Genomic DNA, 25,451 nt, shown 5'->3' on the forward strand with positions numbered 1-25,451 from the left:
CAAACTGCCCCATTCTACTTTTTCCTTTCAACAGAGGAAATTTCTATTCAACTTTAAAAAACCACCTTAAATACTCTCTAGAGAGATTGTATCCTTTTTTGTTTCCACAGCAATTTGTCAGTAAATCTTCTAGAATCCTTATTTTATAATAATAATAAAGCCAAAAAATATACATTGTAGAATTTTTAAAATACAGAAAATTTTAATTATCACTGCACTGCTATTTTAACCCACATCATCTGAAAATAATTTGTTTGATTTTGACACTTATATTAAATATAAATTAAAATAAAATTAACTATTTAAAATTTTTTCCTTTATTAAAGTCAGAAATGTCTTAAAATTGGAAATACACATTCACCATTACAAAAATTCACAATGATAATCTTCTCTGAAGGATTTAGTTACAAAATTTTCTTATTGTGCTTTATAATAATTTTTTGTGTTACATCTGTACTTATAGGCAGAGACCATGTCTTCAATTGTTTTATATTCTCCAATGAATATACCACAATTTGAATTGTATAGGAAAGTTAAAAGATGTGAGATGAAACATTAAATGATCTTTAGTTTTACCAGCTTTACAGATAAATAATTTACATATATAATAAAATTTACCAATTTTAGGTGAACAATTCAATGAGTTTTGACAAATGTATTTAGTTGTGTAACCACCACCCACAATAATCATCATATATTTTCATCATCCCAAAAAGTTCCTTTGGTGTCCCTGTGTAGTTAATGGTCTCCTCCCATTTTCAGGCTATGGGAACCAATTACCTTTTGTCTCTATAATTTGTATTTTCTACAAAACCATATAAATAGAAACAAACAGTATATGTAGTCTTTAGTGCCTGATCTTACACTCAGTATAATGCTTTAAGGGTAGGATCACCCATATACTTTATTATATCAATAACTCACTTTTCAATGTTGAGTGGAATTCCATTCTGTGAATATACCATAATTTTTTTATCCTTTCTATTGATAGACATTTGAATTTGTTTTGTGTTACTATGAATATTAGAGTACACATCTTTATATGAACTTCGGTTTTCTGGGTAAATATCTAAGACTAGAATTGCTATATTAAATGGTAAATCCATGTTAAACTTTAAAGAAACTTGCCAAACTCTTTCCTAAAGGTGGTGTATGAGATTTCTAGGTGGCCCACTTCCTTGCCATCACTTAGTATTATTTTTTTAAATGGAGCTATTCTACTTGGTGTAGACAAATAGCTTGCTGTATTTTTAATGGGATTTTCATCAATGACAGAAAATCTTTTCACGTGCTTATTTACCATTTGTATATTTGTATATTTCATGTGCTTATTTGCCATTTGTATATTTTCTTTGGTGGAAGTGTCTGTTAAAATATTCTTTTTAATCAGTTTAACTTCTTATTCTTTATGTACACTAGATTCAAGTCCTTTATCAGATATAAATTTTAAAAAAGACTGTATCTTGCCTATTAAGAGTGATTTTTGAAGAACTTTTTATAATATTTTTTTAAATTTTGGCAGCTGGCCAGTGCAGGGATCTGAACCCTTGATCTTTGTGTTATAACAACACTGTGCTCTAACCAACTGAGATAACCAGCCAGCCCTGAAGAACTTAATTTTGATGAAGGCCTTTTTGTAAATTCTTTATTGTACAGTTCACATTTTTGTGATCTATCTAGGAAATTTATCTTGATTTTTTTAGTAAAATTTTTTTGGCTTTTAAAAATATCTGCTTCTGTTAACTATTACATTTTGGCTAACGTGTTGTTCAAGTGACTAATTACAAAAATCTATTAAATAAAGATCACATATATTGAAAAATCAGGACCAAATCTTTTAGGAAGTATAAAAAAGAAATAGATGAATATATTTCTTTTGTATTTATTTCTTCCCCAAAAGAAAATCACTGTATTAAAAAAACAAACAAGGGCCGGCCTGTGGTTCACTCGGGAGAGTGCGGTGCTAATAACACCAAGGCCATGGGTTAGGATCCCTACATAGGGATGGCCGGTTCGTGAGCGTGGTCCTGACAACACTAAGACAAGGGTTAAGATCCCCTTGCCAGTCATCTTTAAAAACAAAACAAAACAAAAAAACCCCCCCAAAACCCCCAAATACATCAAACACACACACACAAAATGGTAGATATACATGAAGTATGATCAAAGTGATCACTTACAATTTTCAAGTTATCCCCTTAAAAGGAAGTGGAACATACCATCTTTCCTTTTTCCTATTCTAGAATAAAGTGATGGTAGTGAGCTATCCTGGACAATGAGGACAAGGACAACATTTTAGGGATAGGAAAACAATAAGACAAAAAATAACATTAGTTTTAAATCCCATGGATTGTCTTTTCATTCTGTTGATTGTTTCCTTTGCTCTGCAGAAGCTCTTTAGTTTGATATAATCACATTTGTTTATATTTTCTTTCGGTGCCCATGCTTTTGGGGTCTCATTCATAAAGTTTTTGCCCAGTTCTGCATGCTAAAGTGTTTCCCCTATTTTCTTCTAGGGGTTTTATAGTTTCAGGTCTTATTTTTAAATCTTTAATCCATTTTGAGTTGATGGTATATGGAGAGAGGTATGGGTCTAGTTTCATTCTTCTATATATGGATACCTAGTTTTCCCAGCCCCATTTATTGAAAAGGCCGTCCTTTCCCCAATGTATGTCTTGGTGCCTTTGTCAAAGATCGATTTGCTGTAAGTATGTGGATTGATTTCTGGGTTCTCTGTTCTTTTCCAATGTTCCATGTGTCTGTTTTTATGCCAGTACCATGCTGTTTTGGTTACTATAGTTTTGAAGTATAATTTGAAGTCAGGTAGTGTAAAGCCTCCAGCTTTATTTTTTTTACTCAGGATTGCTTTGGTATTCAGGGTCTTTTGTTGTTTCATATGAATATTAGGATTGTTATTTCTATTTCTGTGAAGAATGTCATTGGTATTTTGATGGAGATTGCATTGAATCTGTAGATTGCTTTGGGTAGCATGGACATAAAAGACAACCTACAGAATGGGAGAAAATATTTGCAAACTATGCATCTGACAAGGAATTAATATCCAAAATATACAAGGAACTCAAACAACAGTAAAAAAAAAAACAACCTATTTAAAAACTTGGCAAAGAAGCTGAATAGACAGTTCTCAAAAGACATACAAATGGCCAACAGGTACATGAAAAAATGCTCAATATCACTAATCGTCAGGGAAATGCAAATCAAAACCACATTGAGACACCATCTCACCCCAATTAGACTGCTATTATCAAAAAGACAGAGAATGACAAATCCTGGCAAGTATGTGGAAACGGGAGAATGCTTCTACACAGTCGTCAATTAGTATAGCTTTTATGGAAAACAGTATGGAGGTTTCCCAAACAACTACAGATAGATCTACTATACGATCCAGTAATCCCACTACTGGGTATATACCCAAAGGAATGGACATCATCATGTCGAAGGGAAACCTGGACTCCTGTATTTATCAAAACTCTATTTACAATAGCCAAGATATGGATGGATGGAAGGAGAGAAGGAGAGAAGGGGAGAGAGAGAGAGAGAGAGAGAGAGAGAGAGAGAGAGAGAGAGAGAACGAACAAACACAATAATATGGTGTAGCTTCAGAAGGAGAGAATAGAACTGTGGTTATCAGAGGGGGCAGGAGTGAGAGGGTATTTAGGGAGAAATTGGTTAATGGACACAAAGAAAGAATACATTCTGTAATGACTGATATGCCAACTGTCCTGATTTGATCATCACATACTGTACACAAATATTGATAGTCAACTTTGTACCCCACAACTATGTACAATCAATTATGTTTCAATAAAAATAAATAAATAAATAAACAAACCCCATGGATCCACCATATTTTCTTGTAAGAATTTAAATTACTGTAACATTGGGTCTTTGTTGCAGTAGCCTTGCCTATGATAGCAGCTAATAAACTAGCATTCCACTGAATGCATTTAAGTGACATGCTATACAAAGGTACTTCAAAAAGTTCATGGAAAAATGAAATTAAAGGATAATACAAATCTTTCCATGAACTGCTTGAAGACCCCTTGTACTTACAGCACTTAGCATGGTAGAAGACACTGTAAACATTTTAATATTATTACTATAGTACATATTTAGAGATTCTCTAAGAGAAAAATTCGTAAGTAATAAACTTTTTAATAAGCAATTTTGAAATTAAAAATTATTTTGGTATCTTCTGGTAGGTTCCAAGTAAGTGGGATAAAGCATTTGTTGTATCACATGAGTAAATTGACATCATTAAAAGATGAACAGTCACTTTCTTTAATATAAATTATTATATTTGGTAATATCGTGGTAAAAGCAAAAGTACTGATGAAAGTTCTTACCATGGAAAGGTATTCATTCGTACTCTATTCTTATAAATGAGAATTCCTCCTGACATCACTCCAATCATAATTTCATTGTTACTTTGATCCTTCAAAAAAATAAAATAAAAACATGACAAATCTAAAATAATAGGCTTTAATTGTTAGACAGATATTTTAAAAACAGGATTTTTTTTTTAACACAACATTTCATTTTTAAAGGTAGCACAGAATTATGTATTTACAACCCAAATGGTAACTGTTGGCTCATAAAAATAAAGGACAAACTTCAAACCAAACATAAATGTTGCATTATAAAAATTCAATTATCTAAAGCAAAAACAATGTCAGGATTTCCCATAATTTATGTCTGGGGCTGATTCTTTGGGGTAGAAAGCTAGAATCCAGAAATTAAAAGTTCTTTTCCTTTTGCAGAATGATGAGTTAGTATCCATCCTTCCATTTCGAAAACTATCAAGATCCAATTACTGAGTAAATATGGTGCTAGGTTTGCAAAAATGAATAAAACACGGAGGAGTTCCGAGTTTGGTGAAGGGAAACATGTAATAAAACTATTTACAATACAATGAAAAATCCTATAACTAACATAATGCATTAGAAACATCATGAGGGTATAGAATGAAGATCAATTCTTGGAGAGTTTGGAGGACCCCAGAGAAGAAAATGTGAATTGTGTGTCAAAAATGAGGGAGAGTTTTCATACTAGCTGACCCAATTTGAACAGTTAACCTGCATTCCTGAGAGAATAAAGAGAATTAAAGCACATTTTTAAGATGCTAATCAACCTTGAAACAGTTTTGCTTCTTTACTTGAAACACTATAGGCAACCTAATATAGCAAGCATGCTTTTTACCTTTTATCATTGTTTAGTTCAGAAGATAGAACTAATTAATAAAAACATAAACAAGATTTTTTTTTTGACCAGTAAGGGGATTGCAACCCTTGGCACCACGCTCAGCCAGTGAGCACACAGGCCATCCCCACATAGGATCCGAACCCACGGCCTTGGTGCTACCAGCACCGCACTCTCCCGAGTAAGCCACGGGGCTGGCCCTAAACAAGATTTTATAATTGTCTCCCTAGAACAAATCTTTTAAAATGTAGTTTCAATAATTACAAATGAAATAAAATCTTATTAAATCCATATGTCAGGTAGGATAATACACAAGTGGTCAAATGCAACAGTGTATGAAGGTACTTCAAAAAGTTCATGGAAAAATGTGATTAAAAGACAATGTGAATCTTTCTATAAACTTTTTGAAGAACCCTCGTATATGAATTTGTCTGCCTGCTCTCTTTTGTTTGGCAATAACCAGCACTACTATACACTATTATTATGTCATTTTTTAAAGGACATTAATTAAAAGTTTGGATCAAGATGGTAGACTAAGCCTAAAAGATGGAAGACAAAGTATAGGCTGCTATCACAACCTTATAAAACATCAGAGAAAATATGTGAAAAGAGAAAGAATCTGTAATACTTGAAAACAATCTACAACACTTGAAGAAATTTTATCAATGGACCAGACATTTTGAGGAATCCTTAAAGACAAAGTGGGTAAGATCAGATTTACAGAGATAGCAATTAAAAGAAACCCCACAGCCTAAACTATGAACAAAAGAGACTGCTCTATGTGGAGGAAGAAACAGAAACAAAGTCAACAGATACAAGTTCAGAGATGATGGATAAAAGAAATAAATAAAGGGGGTTCTAGCTGGTCTCCCGGCCAAAAAAAAAAGAAAAAAGGAAATTAAGAGGGCCCTCAAACTACTGTCAGGATGATCAGGTAGGGAGCAGCTAAGGCAATTAGTTCCTACCAATCTCACAGTCCTACTCTGACTGGACAGGGCTATAGCAAATAGAAGTGTGTGCAGCCTGTAAAATAGCAACAGTGGATACTAGGGACAGGGAATTAGAATGAGTGATCCCCAGAAGGGACTGATGGAGAACCCCAAACTGAAACAGGCAAACTATAGATAGGCACACTGTACCTGGCTACATATTCTATCCCTCCTCCACCATCACTACGGCAGGCTACAGTAAAGAAAACAGCATCCACAAGTAAGTGAACTAGGAATCACAAATACAAAAGGAAGTACACAACCAAGGATCACCAAGCATTTGATCAGAACTATTATTATTACCGAAAGAGATATACCAAACTCAGCAAACAGATAAATCAATCAAGATGCTATGTTGGTAGAAAAACAAACATGTTTAGAGATATGTAGGGACTCAAGTTCTTAAAATTATAGATATCTAGACTGATGTAACAGTTCTCAAGGTGGTGTCAGAGGTGAGCAAGATAAAACAATAGAGTATTATGTCTTTGCTGTGGATTAAATGCCCCCCCCCAATTCACTGAAGCTTGACCCTCACTGTAACAGTGTTAAGAGGACGGGAAATCTGTTTATAGTATTTCAAAGGCGGGGCCTTAAAGAGGTGATTAAATTGCCAGGACTATGCTCTTGTCAATGGATAAATCCATTCATGGAGTAATGGGTTAATGGTTTACTGGGTAACAATGGATATAAACTGGTGTCTTTACAAGGTGAGCACATGAAAGAGCTCTTGCTTATGCTATTCTTGGCATGTGATACCCTGGTTGCCATGGGGAGCCTGTAGAGAGTTCTCACCAAGAAGCCCCTCATCAGATGTGCCCCCTGGACCACGGACTTCCCAGCCTCCCAAACTGTAAGAAATAAATTTAATTTCTTCATAAATTACCCAGTTTCAAGTATTGTTACAAGCAACAAAAAACAGACTAATACAGTCCTTCATGGACTCAAATGCTAATAATTCCAATGTCTACAAAAATGTACTTTAACCACCTTAATTTAAAATACCTTACTTTGTTTTTCTTCATATAACTTATTACTATCCAATATTATACTATAAATTTACTTGTGTACTGTTTTTTTCCCATCTTCTTCACCCATCTACCTAAGTAACAGTAAGTACAGCATTTGTTTTGTCAACTGTTGGGTTCTTAGGTGTAGAACAGTACTCATTTATTGAATGAATGGCTGTCTATCATCTGTATGAAAATGTCTTACCTGTTTAGCTTGGCATCACAGGCCTTTAAACAACCATCCCACTCCATTTTATCTCCTTCATCTAAATAGTAAAAATCTTCTACTCTACTTAGACTTGTTTCATGATGTACTCTGTGTACCCATAATTCCATGTACTTTATTTTAATGGAATTTTAATTTTTATTTAAGCTTATAAAAAATATAGCTAGAAATATGTTCCTGAACTCTAAAAGCATTTTTGACTGACTTAACCACAAATATGTCCTTGCAAAATTCACCACCTGCCCAGGTTCAAAATCTGCCTATTTCCCAATGGAATCTACCATTGGTGTTCTATTTAGCAAATATATATCTGAGTGAAGAAGTGATTGATATTCAAGGGCACCGAGGTGTGGGGGCAGCTGGCTTGGGCAGACTTAGATACTGTCCATGGCTTTGAACTCGCTGAGGGCCTGCACGGGATTCATGTGCTTCTCCTGAGATGCTCGTTTAATCTTGGTCTGTTTCTCCTGTTTCTCTCCCTTCATCAAGGGCTTTTGTCCGGCACCTTCTTCTTCCAGGACACGGCAGGAAGGTTGAGGGAAGCCATGCCCAGAGGCTTTTGGTATTCAGCGGAGGCTACGTAGGACGCCTTCACTGTTGATGGAGTTTGGATGTGTTGTCCCCTCCAAAACTCATGTGGAAATTTGATCCCCAATGTGGCGGTATTGGAAACTGATTGAGTCATAGGGGTGGATCTCTCATGAATGGATTAATGCTCTGGGGGGGAGTAATGAGTGAGTTCTCGCTCTATTAGCTCCAGCAAGAGCTTGTTTTTATAGGACCCTGGCACCTCCTCTCTCTCTCTCTTGCTTCCTCTCTCGCCATGTGATCTGCTCGTACCCGCCAGCTGCCTGCCGCTTTTCCACCATGAGTGGAAGCAGCCTGAGGCCCGTGCCATATGCAGCTGTCCCAGAATCGTAAGCCAGATAAACCTCTTTGCCTTATAAATTATTCAGTTCTGTTACAGCAACACAAAATGGACTAAAACAACTGTGCACCACGGTGTTCAAGTTTTTGGCTCCCTGGATCAGGGACATGGCGCTGTCCACCCCGGAGACAACGAGCTCTCCACCCAGGTTCTGTACCTCAACCTTGACTTTGCTGCAGATGTCGAGCTGGTGGCAGTAGGGGGCAAAGTGCTGCAGGTAGGCCAGCAGGTCCTGCTTCCAGGCCGACTCTGGGCAACAGTCTGCAATGGTACAGCCAAGCTTATCCATCCCGGATCCTGCCTCAGCAATTTTCCTGGCAGCACTGATCATATCTGATGTATTTTTTAGCGGTCCTTTACTTCAAGTGAAGTCAGTCATCTCCACCATAATCATGCACATGTGCTTCGCCAGCATGATGATGTTATTGCCACTATCATCCCTCTTGGACACTTCAGAATCCAGCTTGCTCTTTTCTTCCTGAAAGCTGGCCACCTATTCTGCAATCTTCGTTTTTTGCTCCTAGGGAGGCTGAGCCATCATCTCCTGGGCACTCTGGCTGGCTATCAGCTGATCACCTTCAGTCTCAACACTTGTCCTACTTAGACATTGAATTCTTCCATCTCAAAGCCAGAGTCATCCAACTCCTCAGGGGTCCTTATCATCAACACTGCTTTCCTGATGTACTGGATGCTATTGTGCACCAGGTAGGAAGCACTGATAAATTTGTTCTCATCCATGGACTGGACCGGGTCTGAGCTGAGGGATTCCACAGCCACTTCTACTTGCTAAGTAAAACGTGACATAACTGTTGGAGAGCAGCTTGGTGGCTTCTAGAACCTCCTCTGTGTAGACTCCTGGCTTATAGTTGTCCATCTCTGAGGTGACTACGTGAATGACCTGGGCTGCCCGGCCTCATACTACACCAGCTGTGCAGTCCAGCCCATCCACATCCTTCTCTTGGACAGCAATGACATATTTGTTCACATCTTCCAAAATGTGATTCTCTGAGACAGCCAAGAAGTCATTAATGGAAGTAATGTCATCGACAGCATCTGTGAGAACACAGACTTGTTTTTCCCACTGTTCTTTAAGAAGATCCATGTTCTCTTGGGCCAGTTTCCTCTGTGGTTTTGCTGCTAAAGCCAATGCAGCATTGATAACCTGAGGACAGAGGGCTTCTAACTGACTTACAAACATTCAAAGAAGCTTTATGCTTTCTTCATTGTTTCAGAAAGAATGCTGAACCACACCCAACTGGACCCAAGGCGAGGGCCCTGACCAAACTATTCTATTTTCCCAACACACTGCTATAAAAGTTTCTAAATGCTTACACTTTATTTATTTAATACTTTCTGTGTTTATCTTGTCACAGACCAATAACAAACAGTTCATGGATCAACACCAATATACTTTGAGCATCAATAAACCATGATAACATTTCACATTCCTCTGCAGAGTTTAGTCCTCAATTAAGTATTTCTTAATTGATTTCTGATAGTAATATTATGCTTATGCTTAGCCAGTCACACTACTTGAGAATAAGTTTGATATAGTCTCAGACTATAAAGACTTGTGATGAGTTTTAACTACACAGTTACCTTTGGAACTAAGATTAAATAATTACAAGGGAGACATTATAATACGCAGCAACTACATAATTTAACAATGTAAATTCAGAGCAACCATAAAAAATGAGAAGAAAATATTTTTAAAAACATTTTAAAAAATTTAATTGTTTCAGTAACCACCGATGTGGTAATATTAAAGTAATTGTTTTAATCGTAATGTTGAAACAGAGTAAGGCTAGGCCTTTGAAGCAAACTGACTCCATTTACTCTGTAGAGGACACTGTTACTTTTCCACTCCTCAGTCATGAGACCCCCAGGGCAAATGATTACCCCACAGCCAGCTGTGATAAAAGAGAATGAGATAGGAGAAGAAACAGATATTCACTGAGTTGCAAAACCCCTCCCCAAGGCTTGTTTACTGTAACTGTAAAAATTAAGTTACAGATTAACTTTAAGGCCCTTTTAGGAATTCCTGCGTGGCACAAAGCTTCAAGGTGACTGCTACAATGAGCTTCCTGGGGTGACAATGATGAACACCACCGCCATCTTGGACCTACTGAGCATGCACCCATGATGCAACCAGGTAGAACAGAATGGACCACCTCCAGTGATGCTGGCCTGTACCTCTTTACTCTGTCCCCTATAAAAGACCCTGAACAGCTCCCCTTGGGGGGCTAGCTTTACTGTAGCTACCCTCCTTATGCATAAGTCTATCTCCTCTTTTATCTGCCTCTTTTGCTTTACTGCTGGGTACATGACTTTGGAATCCAAGAACCTAATTTAATCAGTGGTGAAAACTGGAAAGCTTTTGGGCACGAGAGAAGACTCCAGCTGCAAGAGGCAAGTGGCCACTGGGACTATTTTGCTCCCATGTCTCTGCTGCTGGTAAGTCTCTCCTGGAGTCCCCGGCCTAGATTTTGACAAGGCAATGCTTTATTCTCCTTCTACTCTCCTTTTTCTCCCCTTTTCTTCCTCTTTAAAAGTGACTGCATGACAACTACAGCTTAAACTCCTCTCGACCTGTGAGAAGCATGACCTCTGGCGGGCAATGGCTTGCCCTGACAGGTAACTAGCAGACATGGGAAGGCCAGTCCTATACCATGAAGATCTTGCTTGAGCAGGTTCCCCGACAGGGAATTCATGAGAGTGACGGAGATTCACTCCCACACCACGCAGTGACTGGAAGTCCAGAAGCCACTAAAATTCTCTTTACTTTTCTCTGATTTTTTGAGCTCTTTCCTGCTGTTTTGGTTGGACTGTATCCGCTACTATGTAGGTGCACCCTGGAGGGCTTCTGGCTATGCTTTTTTTCTCTGATTTAAATCTAGTTGGTACTTTTCTTCTTTGTGCCAACAACAGTGGGGACAATTGCTTTTATCAATTACTGTGTCAGTGAAATAGGTTGGCCCTGCAGATTGGGACTAGGATAAACTGGACCCTACTGCTCCTCTTTTCTCTTTGTTTGCTTGGTTAGACATTTAGTTGAGTACAGATAATCTGAATAAAACTTCCAATCCTCGCATCAACTTTTGGACTTTCAAGTCGTTTGTTTAGTGTGAGAGCAAGCCGAGCCTGGTCTGCTGGTAACAATGTGGGATAAAGTAAATGAATAATTATGGGATATGTGAATTCCAGAAACCCTTGAGTTCTCTAAGAACCAAAATACTCTGTGTATCTCAATATAGATATGTACAAATATAGATCCTACTCTGTACACTTAGAAACAATGAACAATCAACCCAATAGAAATAAGAATCTTTAGCACACAGACTGAGATTCTAAAATATCATTTTCCATTAAAGGAAATCAGCAATTCTTGGAGAAATGGCTGACTGTTTAATCTACAAGTTCATATTCATTATCTTGAAAATGAGATAGGGTGACCCCCACTTTCATAACATATGCAATTCACTTCTGTGAAACTGCTTGCTGTGTGACAAGGTAGATTGATTAAGTTTAAATAGTGTTTGAATTGCTTAAAAAATGTTGTTTGAAAATCCCCCTCAGCTCTTCAGCCCCTTGATAGAAGTTAAAAGCAAAATATTAGCCTGCACTTAGAGAAGTTTGAATTTTGTTTGCTGTTCCCCACCCAAGCTGCCCCTGAGTGATTAACTGGCTTGTTTCAGCTTCCGTTACCAGCTTCCGCTGGGCCTCCCCAAACCCCCTCCTCATGTCAGGAGGGGATGTGTGTCTGTGTATGACTATATGATAACTATAAGTGTGTGACTATTTGATAATTTTAACTTTGTGACTAATGTAAAAATGTGCCTTTTAAAAAATCTCTAAACTTCAAGTCAGGGCTACTCTCTTCTGAGACTTTCTTGGAGAGATAGTCGCCGGCCAATAAAGACCCCCTTTTAAATTCTCAATTGGATATTCTGGTTCCTTTTCCGTGTGGCAGCCTCACAACATTTGGAGGCCCCGGTGAGTTTTCCTGTTGCTCACTTAAAGGAATAAGAAAAACCAATGCTCCAGATGAGGAGCAACGCAATGAGCCTCCCTGGGGGAGCTCCCCTCCCGGGGTAAGGGTTAATCTCGCTGCGGATTAAATTTTTCAATTGGCATTGGGGTTTTTGTTGACTTACTGCTTTGTGTCCTGGCCAGTATTCTGCGTCGTGGACCTCCGGAGGTAAGCTTAGTAGGATTGTGTGAGAGATAGGATTGGTAAGCTTGGTAGGCTTAAAAGCTTATGTGAGAGGTAAGCTTTGTAAGCTTTTGAGATCTCACGTGGTGTGGTAACAGAGCTCTGATGTAGGACTGTGTGGAAGGCTGGACGCGGCATGAACTTCCCAAGTCCAGGGACCCCCGAGATGTCGCCTTGGTCCCAGTAATGGTTTAGAGTACAAGTGTTGAATGTGGCCACTGTCTCTGTCTTTTGTGTATTGCCGGTTGAGTGTATGTCACTAACTGTGGGTAAGACTTCTCCCAATAGGTCTAGGAGATAATCTCAATCCAGCATTTCCTTACCCTTCGTTGTCTCCCGTTTGCCTTTACAGGACATGTTAAGTGTCTACCACTCTGTGTCTCTGACCTTTATTGTGTTGCTCATCTTAACACTAACTATAGGATTAGTGTCTGTAGCCCCAAAGGATTGCACCAATGTAGAAAAGTTTTTCTTAGCACTCCTGTACCTTCTATCTGTATGGTGTTTCCTAGCACTTTTGTTGAGCCAGTACTCCTTTTAGATCGAGGCACCCTGCTCTAGGAGTAAAGATATTTTGTGTGCTGATCAGTAAAATGGGCAAGAGCAACCCCTTTACAGGAGAAAACAAATAGGCAGAAAGAGAAAATTCTGGTTGCTAAACCCATCCCTCCAACAGGTTCTGCCACGCTGCCTGCACCTGCTGTCCTGCAGGCAACTTCCAAAGATCTCATCGACCTCTCCCCCCACCTCCCGTTTCTTCCAGCGTGCCTCCACCCCATCACCTCTCTCCTGACTCCACTGAACTTTTTAGCCCTCCTCATACTTGGAGTGGCACCACTTACCTGCTTGACTCTGCCCCCACCTTTTCTAGTCTTTCACCTGCACCACTGCTCCTCCTGCACCAAGCCCCCCTCCCACCAGGAACCCTGCAGGACCAGGCACCATTCATGGTGTACGTCCCGTTCTCTACTAGTGACCTATGTAACTGGAAAAATCAAAATTCCTCTTTTTCTGAGAAACCCCAAGATCTCATGTCCCTCTTGGAGACTGTGTTCTTTACCCATCAGCCCACCTGGGATGACTGTCAACTCCTCCAGACCCTCTTCACTTCAGAGGAACGTGAGCACATCCGCCGGGAGGCTCCAAAGACCATCATTGGTGTAGATGGCTGAACCTCTGATGACCCAGTTTGCCTTGACCATGTGTTTCCCCTTAGTCGACCCAGTTGGGACCCCAACACAGACCAAGATAAGGAGGCTCTCGTTCAGTATCGCCAGATTCTCCTTAGAGGGCTCTGTGCTGCTGCCCGGAGGCCCACAAATCTTTCAAAGGTGAGCGAAACAATCCAAGAGCTAAATGAGTCCCCTGCCGCTTTTCTGGAATGCCTCATGGAAGCTTATAGGGTCTACACTCCTGTGGACCCCGAGGTTCCAGAAAACAGGTGGGCGATTAACATTGCCTTGGTCACCCAGTCAGCCCCAGACATTAAAAAAGAAACTTCAGAGACAGGAAGGATTTGAAGGGAAATTGCTATCTGAGCTAGTTAAAATAGCTCAAAGGGTATATAATGCCAGAGATAGCCCAGAAGAGAGACAAGCAAAGAAGGAAGTTCGTGAGTCTTTGGGAGCTGTAGGTTATTGCTGCCTCTGGATATCTGGGTTTGCTGAAATAGCCAAGCCCCTATACCCTAGTACAGGGGGAAAACATACTTCCCTACTGTAGACTAAGGTTGAGCAAAAGGCTTTTGATAATCTGAAACAAGTGCTCATCACAGCACCTGCCCTAGCCCTGCCAGATGTAAATAAGCCCTTCACCCTGTTTGTCGCTGAAAAACAAGGCATAGCCAAAGGAGTGCTCACCCAGGCCCTAGGGCCATGGAAGAGGCCTGTGGCCTATCTCTCCAAAAGGCTAGACTATGTGGCAGCCGGATGGCCCACTTGTCTCTGTGCCATAGCGGCAGCTACCCTGCTAGTGAAGGAGGCTGACAAGCTGATATTCAATAGGGCAGGATATAAGCCTGGTGGCACCTCACTTGGTGCTAACTCTTTTAAAGAGCACTCCTGAGCGCTGGCTCGCCAAGGCCTGCATCACTCAATATCAAGCCTTGCTCTTGGATCAACCTTGAATAAAGTTTCTTAAGACTACAGCTTTGAATCCAACAACTCTCCTCCCGGATAATGACCCAGAGGAGCCTCTCCGTGACTGCCTTGAAACCATAGAAACCCTCCAAGGACTCCGACCTGACCTCACAGATGTGCCCTGGATGGAACCTGATGAGGTGATGCTCACAGACGGAAGCAGCTTCATCGCCGACAGGGTCAGGTATGCCAGGGCAGCTGTAGTGACGCTGGAATGGGTCATTTGGGCACAAGCTCTAGACCAAGGCACTTCTGCTTAAAAAGCTGAACTTATAGCCTTAACACAGGCTTTAATACATGGAAAAGACAAAACTGTCAATATATATACTGACAGTAAATATGCCTTTGCTACAGCCCATGTACAAGGGGCTCTTTAAAAGAAAAGAGGATTAATGACATCAGGAGAAAAGGACATTTAAAAAAAAAAAAAAAACAAGGAAGAAATTTTGGCTGTCCTGGAAGCTATCTGGTATCCTAAAAAGGTAGCCATCATACATTGCTGAGGACACCAAAAAGGTGACTCAATTGAAGCCCAAGGAAATGCCCTTGCTGATCAAGCAGCAAAGGAAGCCACATTAAAACTAGTGGGGTCAACAAAGTCCATGGTGGTCATACTGGCACCACAATTGCCACCAGCCCCACACTATACAAAAGAAGAAATCATTCATGCAAAGGCACTGGGCACCTCAGATAATGATGCAGGATGGAAAGTTTTGCCAGATCAAAGGATCTACCTACCCAAAGCTCTAAGTAGACTATTAATAAAACAGCTTCACCAGGGGACACACCTTGGAGCAACTAAGCTAATGGAATTGTTGCAGAAAAATTATGTTCATAATTTGGATAAACCAACAAAAGACTTTGTGAGACACTGTGAGGCCTGCACCCAAATAAACCCAGGACAAAAATCTGAGGTACCTGCACAAACCAGAGCATGAGGATCCAGTCCCAGAGAACATTGGGAAATTGACTTCACTGAGGTAAAACCTGGACAATATGGGTATACAGCTATCTCTTGGTATTTGTAGACACCTTTTCGAGTTGGGTAGAGGCTTTTCCTACAAAGTCTGAAACTGCTCAGATAACACTTAAAAATTTATTAAAGGAGATTGTTCCCAGATTTGGCCTGCCTATATCCTCGGGGTCTGACAATGGTCTGGCTTTTACAGCCCAAATTTCTCAATTATTAACAAAAGCATTAAAGATAGATTGGAAGTTACACTATATTTATAGGTCACAGAGTTCAGGACAGGTAGAACAGATAAATAGAACCTTAAAAGAAACTCTTACTAAACTAAAACTAGAGACTGGTGAAAACTGGGTGAGTCTCCTTCCTTTTGCCCTAGTAAGGGCCAGATGTACCCCCCATGTAAAAAAAAAATCACTCTTTATGAAATAATGTTTGGAAGGCCCTCCCCCTTTGGTACCATGTCTCAGGGATCAAAAACTTGCTGAAATCACTAATCACACTTATTTCAGTCTCTCCAAGCCCTTCAACAGGTGCTGGGCCAAATTCATCATTTGGTTTGAGAAGCCCACCTGCTCACGAAAAACCTGATGCCACATTCGCACCAGCCAGGCGACCTCATCTAGGTTGCAGGAAAGAGCTATTGGATACATCACACCCAACTCAAATGGGCCTCCAAACCGGACTCATCAGACCTAGAATGACTCCAGGAAAAATGGACAGTCCAGCACTCACCAGAAGACCTGCTAAAGATAAGACTCTTTCGCTTGCCCCCTTGATTGTATTAATTGTCTTTCACTATGTAATGCCTGTATTGGGGAACCCATATCAGCCTAGAAATTATACTTGGGAGTTAAGGGCTACTAACATGGGAAAACAAAATCTTCAAAAATTTAGCCACCAAATAAATATAAACCTAGGGAAATTAAAAAAAATCTGTCAATAAACTAAAAAAATCCCTAAACTCTTTAGCCAAGGTGGTCCTACAAAACAGGTGAGGTCTAGACTTGCTCTTCCTTAAAGAAGGGGGATTATGTGTAACCCTCAGCGAAGCTTGCTGTTTCTATACCAACCATTCAGGTGTCATTAGGAACAGCCTTGCCTTAGTCAAAAAATACATTAAAAAGTCATATAATAACAACAAAAATGGGTATAAAAGCTTCTTCTTTTGGTCTCCTTGGTTAACGACTTTAATAACAGCAGTTTCAGGCCCTCTAGTCCTTTTCCTCCTCCTAGTCACTATTGGACCTTGCCTGGTTTCCTGCCTCATTAGTTACATCTGAGAATGGGTATAGTCAATTAAGCTCCTTGTCCTACATACCAGGTATAATAAATTAAGTACTGAAGAATCAATGATTTGATTCCTTCCTAAAGAGGAGTTGGAAATGAGATAGGGTGACCCCCACTTTCATAACATATGCAATTCACTTCTGTGAAACTGCTTGCTGTATGACAAGGTAGATTAAGTTTAAATTGTGTTTGAATTGCTTAAAAAATGTTATTGTTTAAAAATCCCCCTCAGCTCTTTAGCCCCCTTAATAGAAGTTAAAAGCTACATATTAGCCTGATGTAGAGAAGTTTGAATTTTGTTTGCTGTTCCCCACCCAAGTTGCCCCTGAGCGATTAACTGGCTTGTTTCAGCTTCTGTTATCAGCTTGCGCTAGGCCTCCCCAAACCCCCTCCTCACACGAAGAGGGTATGTGTGTATGTGAGTGACTATTTGATAACTACAAATGTGTGACTATTTGATAATTTTAACTGTGTGTCTAATGTAAAAATGTGCCTTTTAAAAAACCCTCTGAACTTCAAGTCAGGGCTGCTCTCTTCTGAGACTTTCTTGGAGATACAGTCGCTGGCTGGCCAATAAAGACCCCCTTTTAAATTCTCAATTCAGTATTCTGCTTCCTTTTCCATGCAGCAGCCTCACAGGTTAAAATAAAAGTAAAGGATCAAAACATATTTTCCATCCTATTCCTGTACAAACTATAACACTGGGTAACCAAATAATAAAAGAAGGGAAGTGACTCCTTATAATATTCTTCCAATGAATAAATAAAACCAAAAAGATAGAATTAGGAAATCTTTATTTTACAGCCTCCAACAAATTAATGGATCTAAGCACTAAGCATAAATGGTGCTAGTGTGAAAAAACCCAGCAAAAACCAAGCATTATGCACCTCCTGAAAAAAAGAACATAATAAAGAGCATCTTTACTTATAAATCTTTATTTTTAAATCTGATCACGCCTCTGAATCAAGCTGCCAATCTGCAGGAAATACAAAGCAGCAGAACATGTTAATTGCATCATGAATATGTGATCAGCAAAATCCAGACTATAAGAAACTACAGGCGAAATGGCCCAGTTCTTTAACAGGTAAATTTTAAGGAAGAATAAAGAAAGCGGGGATAACCTATAGATTAAAGGGATTTAAAATATCTAGGTAAGAAACAAAAAAACAACAAAACAGCAAGACCAAGGTATTGTATGAAGGAAGGCACACTTACGTGATAAAAACCATAAAAAAACCTCAGCTATGTAGGAAGGAGCTGTTGCTAGGAGAGAGCATCTGGAGTAGCTAGCAAAATTCTACTGCTTGCCCTGGGTGGTAGTTACAAGGCATGTTCACCTTACAATAATTCACTAAGAGATACATACCTATATCTGTGTTTTATTTCACAATAGCAGGTTTAAAAATAGCAATATAAAAAGGATGAGATTTAGGATGAACATGAACAGATGTTCTAATATTTTCTACCCATACCTAATTGTTTATTTCACTTTCCCCTATGAGGTACAGACCCCCTCCCTTTCTTTCCACTGGAGAATACTACTTTATACACAAATTAATTACCTAAGGCTACTTAAATATCCTGACCGCTCTACTGTCACATGATAAGAGTAGCATAAACTTGAACCCACTAAATTTTATGGTAGTGGGGATAGGAACAACATTAATTTTAAGTGGTATAGAATAGCTGTTAAAATAATTTTCTTAATTATTTGTAATTATAAAATAATTTCAAAACAATACACAAATATCATGTAAGAAGTCAAAGATGACCCTTCACTTTCCCCACCTCTCTTTCCATCACTCCCAGAGATAACCACTTATTAACACTTTGGTGTACATTCTTTTATATCTTTGTTTATACAAAAACTTTAATACCTCTAAAAATATTTTGAAGGATAGTTTCAGAAATGAGATAAAAAGTGATCAAAGATTATATTTCTATTAATATTTGCCCTCCAAAAGGTTTATACCAATTTATATTTCAATAATGTATCAGAGTGTCCACTTTCTCACACTCTGACCAGTAATGGATATTTTTAATCTTTTGAATTTTTGCTTATCTGAAAAAATTGGTATCTCATTGTTCACTGTTATATTTTAGATTATTAGGGACAAAAAACAATTACATAATATTCTCCTGTGAAATGTTTATTACAACCATTTTCCTATATTTCTAATTTCAAGATTTAAACAATTATTTCTTTGTGGGAAGTCTTTATAAAATATGAATTTTAAAAATTTTTCTGTAATATATATATTTTTTTACGGCTGGCTGCTACAGAGAACTGAACCCTTGACACTGGTGTTATAACACTGCACTCTAACCAACTGAGCTAATCAGCCAGCCCTGTAGTATATGTTGAAATTATTTTCTCTTTTACCTTTTAGCTTTATTTTCTTTTCCCATGTATCATTAGTTTAAATTTTTCATATCTGTATATTTTTAATGTAGTTAGGCATAAAGGCATTAGGCTTATACATTCACTAACTACTAAAAAAAAATGTTTGTGGGGGCTGTTCAGTTAGTTCAGTTGGTTAGAGCATGGTGCTGATAACACCAAGGTCCAGGGTTTGATCCCCGTACTGGCTAGCTGCTAAAAAAAAAAAAAAAAAAGTGTGCCTTACATAGACCTACGAAAACAAATTACTCAGTGAAAATGAAACAAGTAATGATGCTTTCATAAAGATGCTAGATAAAAAATAAAATAATGCTATACCTACATAGGTCATGATGAGTGAAAGCACACAGCAGAATTATGGAAAATCATTGTGTGATTTGAATACTCTAGGGTTACATTTATGAAGTCATTCTGACAGAAGAGATTCTTTTCTCTGTTCCAAGAGATTATATTTTAAATTATTTGATTATTCTAGCCAATCTGTCAAAAAGTCTTCAAATACATGCAGGTTAAAAATGAGGATTTGGAAAGGAGCTATATAAACTGGTTGTTAAATACAGAAATAGGTATCATATGGGCAAGATATTTAACTTTGCTATGTCATTTTCATCATCTGTAAAGTGGAAACAATAATACTCCTATCTCCCAGGGCTGTAATAAAGCCCTAGGAAGGGTATCCAGCACTTAGTAAATGCTATACAGGTGTTTTCTGTTATTATTGTGTCCTGTACAGCAAAACCCTTCAAAATTATTCTCCTTGCTGTCTTTTTTGAATACTCACTAATTAGCCTCTGGCCATCACTACACCTTCAAAACTGCTCTTAAATCAGAGGGGACTTCTACTTTCCTAATTCAGTTCTCTGTCCTCATTTTACTTGAACTATAAGCATCATCTGATGTAGTAGACCACTTGTGATTCACTTGGCTTCAAAGGCACACACATTTGTGTCTTTCTATCAGAGAAAGGATTTCTTTCTATCTAAATGACTGTTCCTTCTTAGTCTTCCTTTGTAGTTCTGCCTCATCTCTCCAACTTCTAAACTTAAGTCTTCCAGCTTTGAGGGCCTCTTTTGTTCAATATCTACTAGATTTGCTCTCTCAATGCTCTCATCTGATGGTTTTAAATATTATCTATAAGATGACAATCCCCAAATGTGATCTCTAGTCCAGACCTTTCCTCTGAACTCCAGGTCCATATACTGAATTGCCCACCCTCCTCATTTGTATTTGTAAGTCATCTCAAATTTAATATGTCCCAAGACTAATTCTTAACCCACCCTCCTAACCTGCTTCTGTCTGGTCTTCTCCAACTTAGTGAAAATTCAGGCCCAAAACTTTGTAATCATTCCTGAATCCTTTTCCTCTCACACCCCACAGCCAGTACATACGTGAAAGCGGTCACTTCCACATTCAAAATAGTATATTCAGAATCTATTACTTTTCACCACTCCACTGCTACAATCACTATTATCTCTCACCTGGGTAAGATCACTGATACAGTCTCTTAATGGGTCTCTTCCCTTAGTGTCTTATGGTATACTCTCAAAACAGTAGCTATTGTTATTTTTTAAAGATTTAAATTACAACATGTTTTTTATCTCCTCTAAACTCTCTAATGGCCTTGCTTAGAACAAACAGCCAAAGTTCTTAAAATGTCTTAGCCCTGGACTGCTTTGACCTCATCTCCTGATACTCTCCTTTCCTTGTTCACACTACACGAGTTATGGTGGTCTCTTTCCTGTTACTTGAACTGCTACATGCACTATTTCATGGCCTTTCATTGCTGTCTTCTGCTCAGAATGAGCATGCCCCCAGATGTTTACATGGCTCCTTCAGGTCTGTTTACCTTCTCAGTGAGGCCTTCCCTTACATCCCAGTGTTGGTTGTCTCAGTTCTCTTTCTCAGCTTAATTTTTCTCCATAGCATCTATCAGTATCTGCCATATTACCTATCTAATTAATCCTTTAAAAGATTGGAGTACAATATGCACATTGTTAAAAAGCACAAATCTTAAATGTCCAACTCAAAATTTTACACACATGCGCACACACACTTATATAAACTTCTATATAACCATGACAAACCAATATATAGAACATTTTCAAAAACTCAGAAGGCTCCCTCATGAGCCTCCCAGCTAGTAACACTCCTCTAGTGAGACTATTCTGACTTATATCCACGTAAATTGGTATTTTGCCTATTACTGGACTTTACTTTCATGGAATCACACGCTATGTATTCTGATATACTCAAAATTGCTTGTTTATAGTCTGATCTTGCCCACCAGAATATAAGCTTCAAGTGTGTTGGATTTTATCTACTTTACTCACTGCTGTATCCACGATGTCTATTAATGGGACTTGGAACACAGTAGGTGCTCAATAAATATTCATTGAATGAATGAATAATTGAAATAGCATCAGTAAGCTTTCCTTTTCTTGAAATTTTGAAGGGTAAAAGTTATCTTTCAGTAGAATTATCTTCATCACTATTACAAATACCTATGGAAATAAGATATTCACAATTAAGCCTAAAACTTGTTAGAATGGTTTTAGGGTTAATTTAGAACATTATATACCTACCTAAAAATCTAAAGCCAAGTATTCTGTGATTACATTTACATTTAGATAACTAGGAAACAAAGTTTCATAGGCAAACGCAGTTAATATTATACAAACCTTCTTATATAAGAGAGAACAAATTTGAGGATCCACAGAACTTAAATCTCTCATAGCTCCATTATGTTCTTGTATTCTATTTTTGCAATATAATAAAGTCACTGACTGACTTATTTTCTAGTAAAGATGAGAGTTACTCTAGTAAAGAAGATAGTGAGCCATCAAACCATTCATTTAACAAATAAGATACTTTAATCAGGCCAGCAATTACTCCTGAGATAATGCCTTTTCCCTTTTAAGAGATTGGAAATTCTTTACAAAAAATTAAATTTAGCTCCCATAATGTTCCTTGGTATTAACTTAATATCTTCAAAATATTTTATATCTTTCAGATTACTTTGACATCCATTATTTTAATAGATTTTAACGACAAACTTAGACGTAACTAATTGTCCTTCTTTCTTGGTGAGTGTTCTCAGAACAAAGTAAAGAGAGTGTTGGTTAGAAACAATGAAATATTTGACCCATAGTTTATTTAGAAACATATTTCTTAATGTCTAAATATTTAGAGGATTTGTAAAGTTATCTTTTTGTTATTGTTTTTAGTTTAACTGCACTGTGGTCAGAAATTATATTCTGTTTTAGCTCGGTTGGTTAGAGCACAATGTTATGACACCCAGGTCAAGGGTTTGGATCCCCATATTGGCCAGCCACCAAAAAAAAAAAAAAAAAAAAAAAAATTATATTCTGTGTGTTTGAAAAGAATGTGTAATCTGAAGTTGTTAGGTATACTTTTAGTATTCTATATAGATCAACTAAGTCAAACTTGTTGACTGTACAAGGGTACTTCAAAAAGTTCATGAAAAGATTTGCATTATCTTTCAATTCCACTTTTCCACAAACTTTCTGGGGTACCCTCACATTGTTAAAATCTTCTATATCTTGCTGATTTTCTGACTACCTGTTCTATCTGTGTATTAGAATCTACTACTTTCTTTTGCTTTTTGAAAGACATTGTTAATAGAATAAAAGGGAACACTAAAGACTGGGATAAAATAATTGCAAATCACGTATCCAACAAAAAACTTGTGTCTATAATATATAAAGAGCTCTCAAAACTCAACAGTGAATAAAGGAACAACCAAATTAAAAATAGGCAAAACAGAGAATAATCAAAGAAGATATGACACTCAACAATACCAGTCATTAGGGAAATGCTATGACAAAATAAAACACACCTATTAAAAAAGCTTAAAAAGAAACAAAAGTGACAATAACATGTGCTGGAAAGAATGTGGAACAATTGGAGCTTGCCAACATCAGTGGTACAACAAAGTCTGGCAGTTTTGCATAAAGTTAAACATACACTTACCATATGACCCAGCAATCCCATTCTGGGGGATTTATCCTAGGGAATAAAAACTTCAATTCACACAAAAACCTGTGCATGAATGTTTGTAGTAGCGTTATTAATTAAACAACAACAAACCACCACTACAAAACTGGAAAAAACTCAGATGTCCTTCAAAGGATAAGTGGATAAGCAAACCATGGTACATCCACACAATGGAAAACTACTTAGCAATAAAAAGAAATGAACTACTGAAACAAAGAATAACTTGGATAAATCTCCAATGCATTGTTGTAAGTGAAAGAAGCCCATCTGAAAAGGTTACATTCTATAGAATTCCATTTATAAGACATTTTGGAAAACAGAAAACCACAGCATCAGAGAATAGATTGATGGTTGCCAGGAATTACGGGTGAGGGGAAGGTTTGACTACCAAGATGCAGCGTAAGCATGGGTTTTTTGAGGTGATGACATTGCTCTGTATTCTGACTGTGGTAGTGTTTACATGAATCCACACCTGTGTTAAAACTCACAGAACTGAACACCATATTCCTCTGCTCCCACCCCATGAAAATTTTTTTTCCTTTCTTTTTTATCTTGAAGTTGCCACTCATTTTTTACCTTTCTACAATTCCCTATTCCCTTATCGTATAATCTTTTAGCCATACTAAATGTTTTCATTTTTTCAAACATGCCACATTCTTAATTTCAGGTTTTCATTCATGCTGACAGCTCTATGGTAAAAATCATTCTCTTGGCTAATTCTTGTTCATTCTTCTGGCTTCGGTAATATATCATTTCTTCTAAGAAACTTTCCCTACCCTACCTTCTGTTCCTAGAAGTTCCTGCCATATGATCCCATAGCATTCTGCACTTTTCCCTTCATATCCTCACATATTTAATCGTTGATATATGTTCCATTTCTTTCTTCTCCACTATCCTGTGAGCTCCATGAGGGCAGGGATAATTAATGTTTTGTTCACTAAGTAATCCTTGGTGCCAATGGTGTGCAAGGCACATAAGAGATCCACCACAATGAATGCTCTAACACTTATTTGTTATCAACCTATACTCTGAGGGAAGAGATAAAATATCATACCTTGCTTTTCAAAATAAAATATTATTCAGATACACTTTTGCTTTTGATATTCAATTAAAACTTAAGTTTTCTTTTTGTATCCTTCCTCATCTACCTTTTGTCTTTTTGTTCTTGATGCTACAAAATTTCCCTTCATGTTCACTGCACATTTGCACATTCTCTTCTCAGTATCCACATACAAGAAAAACACCCTTCCTTGGTCTTTCTTTTTTTTTTTTACAAAATATGTTTCTAAATAACTTTGACCATTTAAAACTTATTTAAAATTTAAATTCCTTTAATCTGGTACTCTACATTTAGGGCTTTCTGAAAAATAGTTTTATAATCTAATAATTTAAACAAACAAACAAAAAAAACTACCTTAAATCAACAAATAACAATATGGTTAATTATGTATGAGATCTATACTTGCCATTTAAATAAAAAAAGAAAGTCTAATACTCTGTATTTCATTGACAGCAATTCCTTCAGATATAACTGAAAATTGCTAAAAACTAAAATGACTGATTTTGGTGGTCTTTTTATTTATTTTTATTTATTTATTTATTTTTTTGGGTCATTTTCGTGACCGGCACTCAGCCAGTGAGTGCACCGGTCATTCCTATATAGGATCCAAACCCGTGGCGGGAGCGTCGCCGCGCTCCCAGCGCCACTCTACCAAGCGCGGCGCGGGCTCGGCCCGGTCTTTTTATTTTTAACCATAGTTTAATTCACATATTTAAAGTCCCATCAGTTTTAAACTTTATTATAATAAAAACCAAAATCTATGCACAAATACTGACCACTATGTTACATTTGGAAGAATCGTGTTCAAAAGTAATAGGCTCAAAATAGGAAAGTAGAATAAAAGGACATATTTTAAAGAAAGCAAAAAGTTCAAAAGAGACTTACCCATACATTTAAAATGAAATCAGACAAACTTATTTCCAAGCCACAAACACTCAGAATTACAATATATGAACACTTGAGAAAAGCAAGTCATTAGTTTTTCAAAAAGACTG

General features: G+C 37.7%; 1 protein-coding gene and 1 pseudogene across 3 annotated transcripts in view; both read right to left on the minus strand.

Annotated features, from left to right (window-relative positions):
* PTPN4 (protein tyrosine phosphatase non-receptor type 4) overlaps nucleotides 1-25,451 on the minus strand; it is a 214,065-nt gene that overhangs the window by 79,455 nt on the left and 109,159 nt on the right. For all 3 annotated transcript variants that reach the window (XM_063092274.1, XM_063092261.1, XM_063092266.1), the window contains one exon: nucleotides 4,368-4,456. In XM_063092274.1, coding sequence (XP_062948344.1) covers nucleotides 4,368-4,456 — 89 coding nt within the window. The remainder of the gene's footprint in view (nucleotides 1-4,367; nucleotides 4,457-25,451) is intronic.
* LOC134374093 (catenin alpha-1-like) lies at nucleotides 7,820-9,595 on the minus strand (annotated as a pseudogene).

The sequence above is a fragment of the Cynocephalus volans genome, chromosome 1, assembly GCF_027409185.1.
Source record: "Cynocephalus volans isolate mCynVol1 chromosome 1, mCynVol1.pri, whole genome shotgun sequence".
Lineage (NCBI taxonomy): Eukaryota > Metazoa > Chordata > Mammalia > Dermoptera > Cynocephalidae > Cynocephalus > Cynocephalus volans.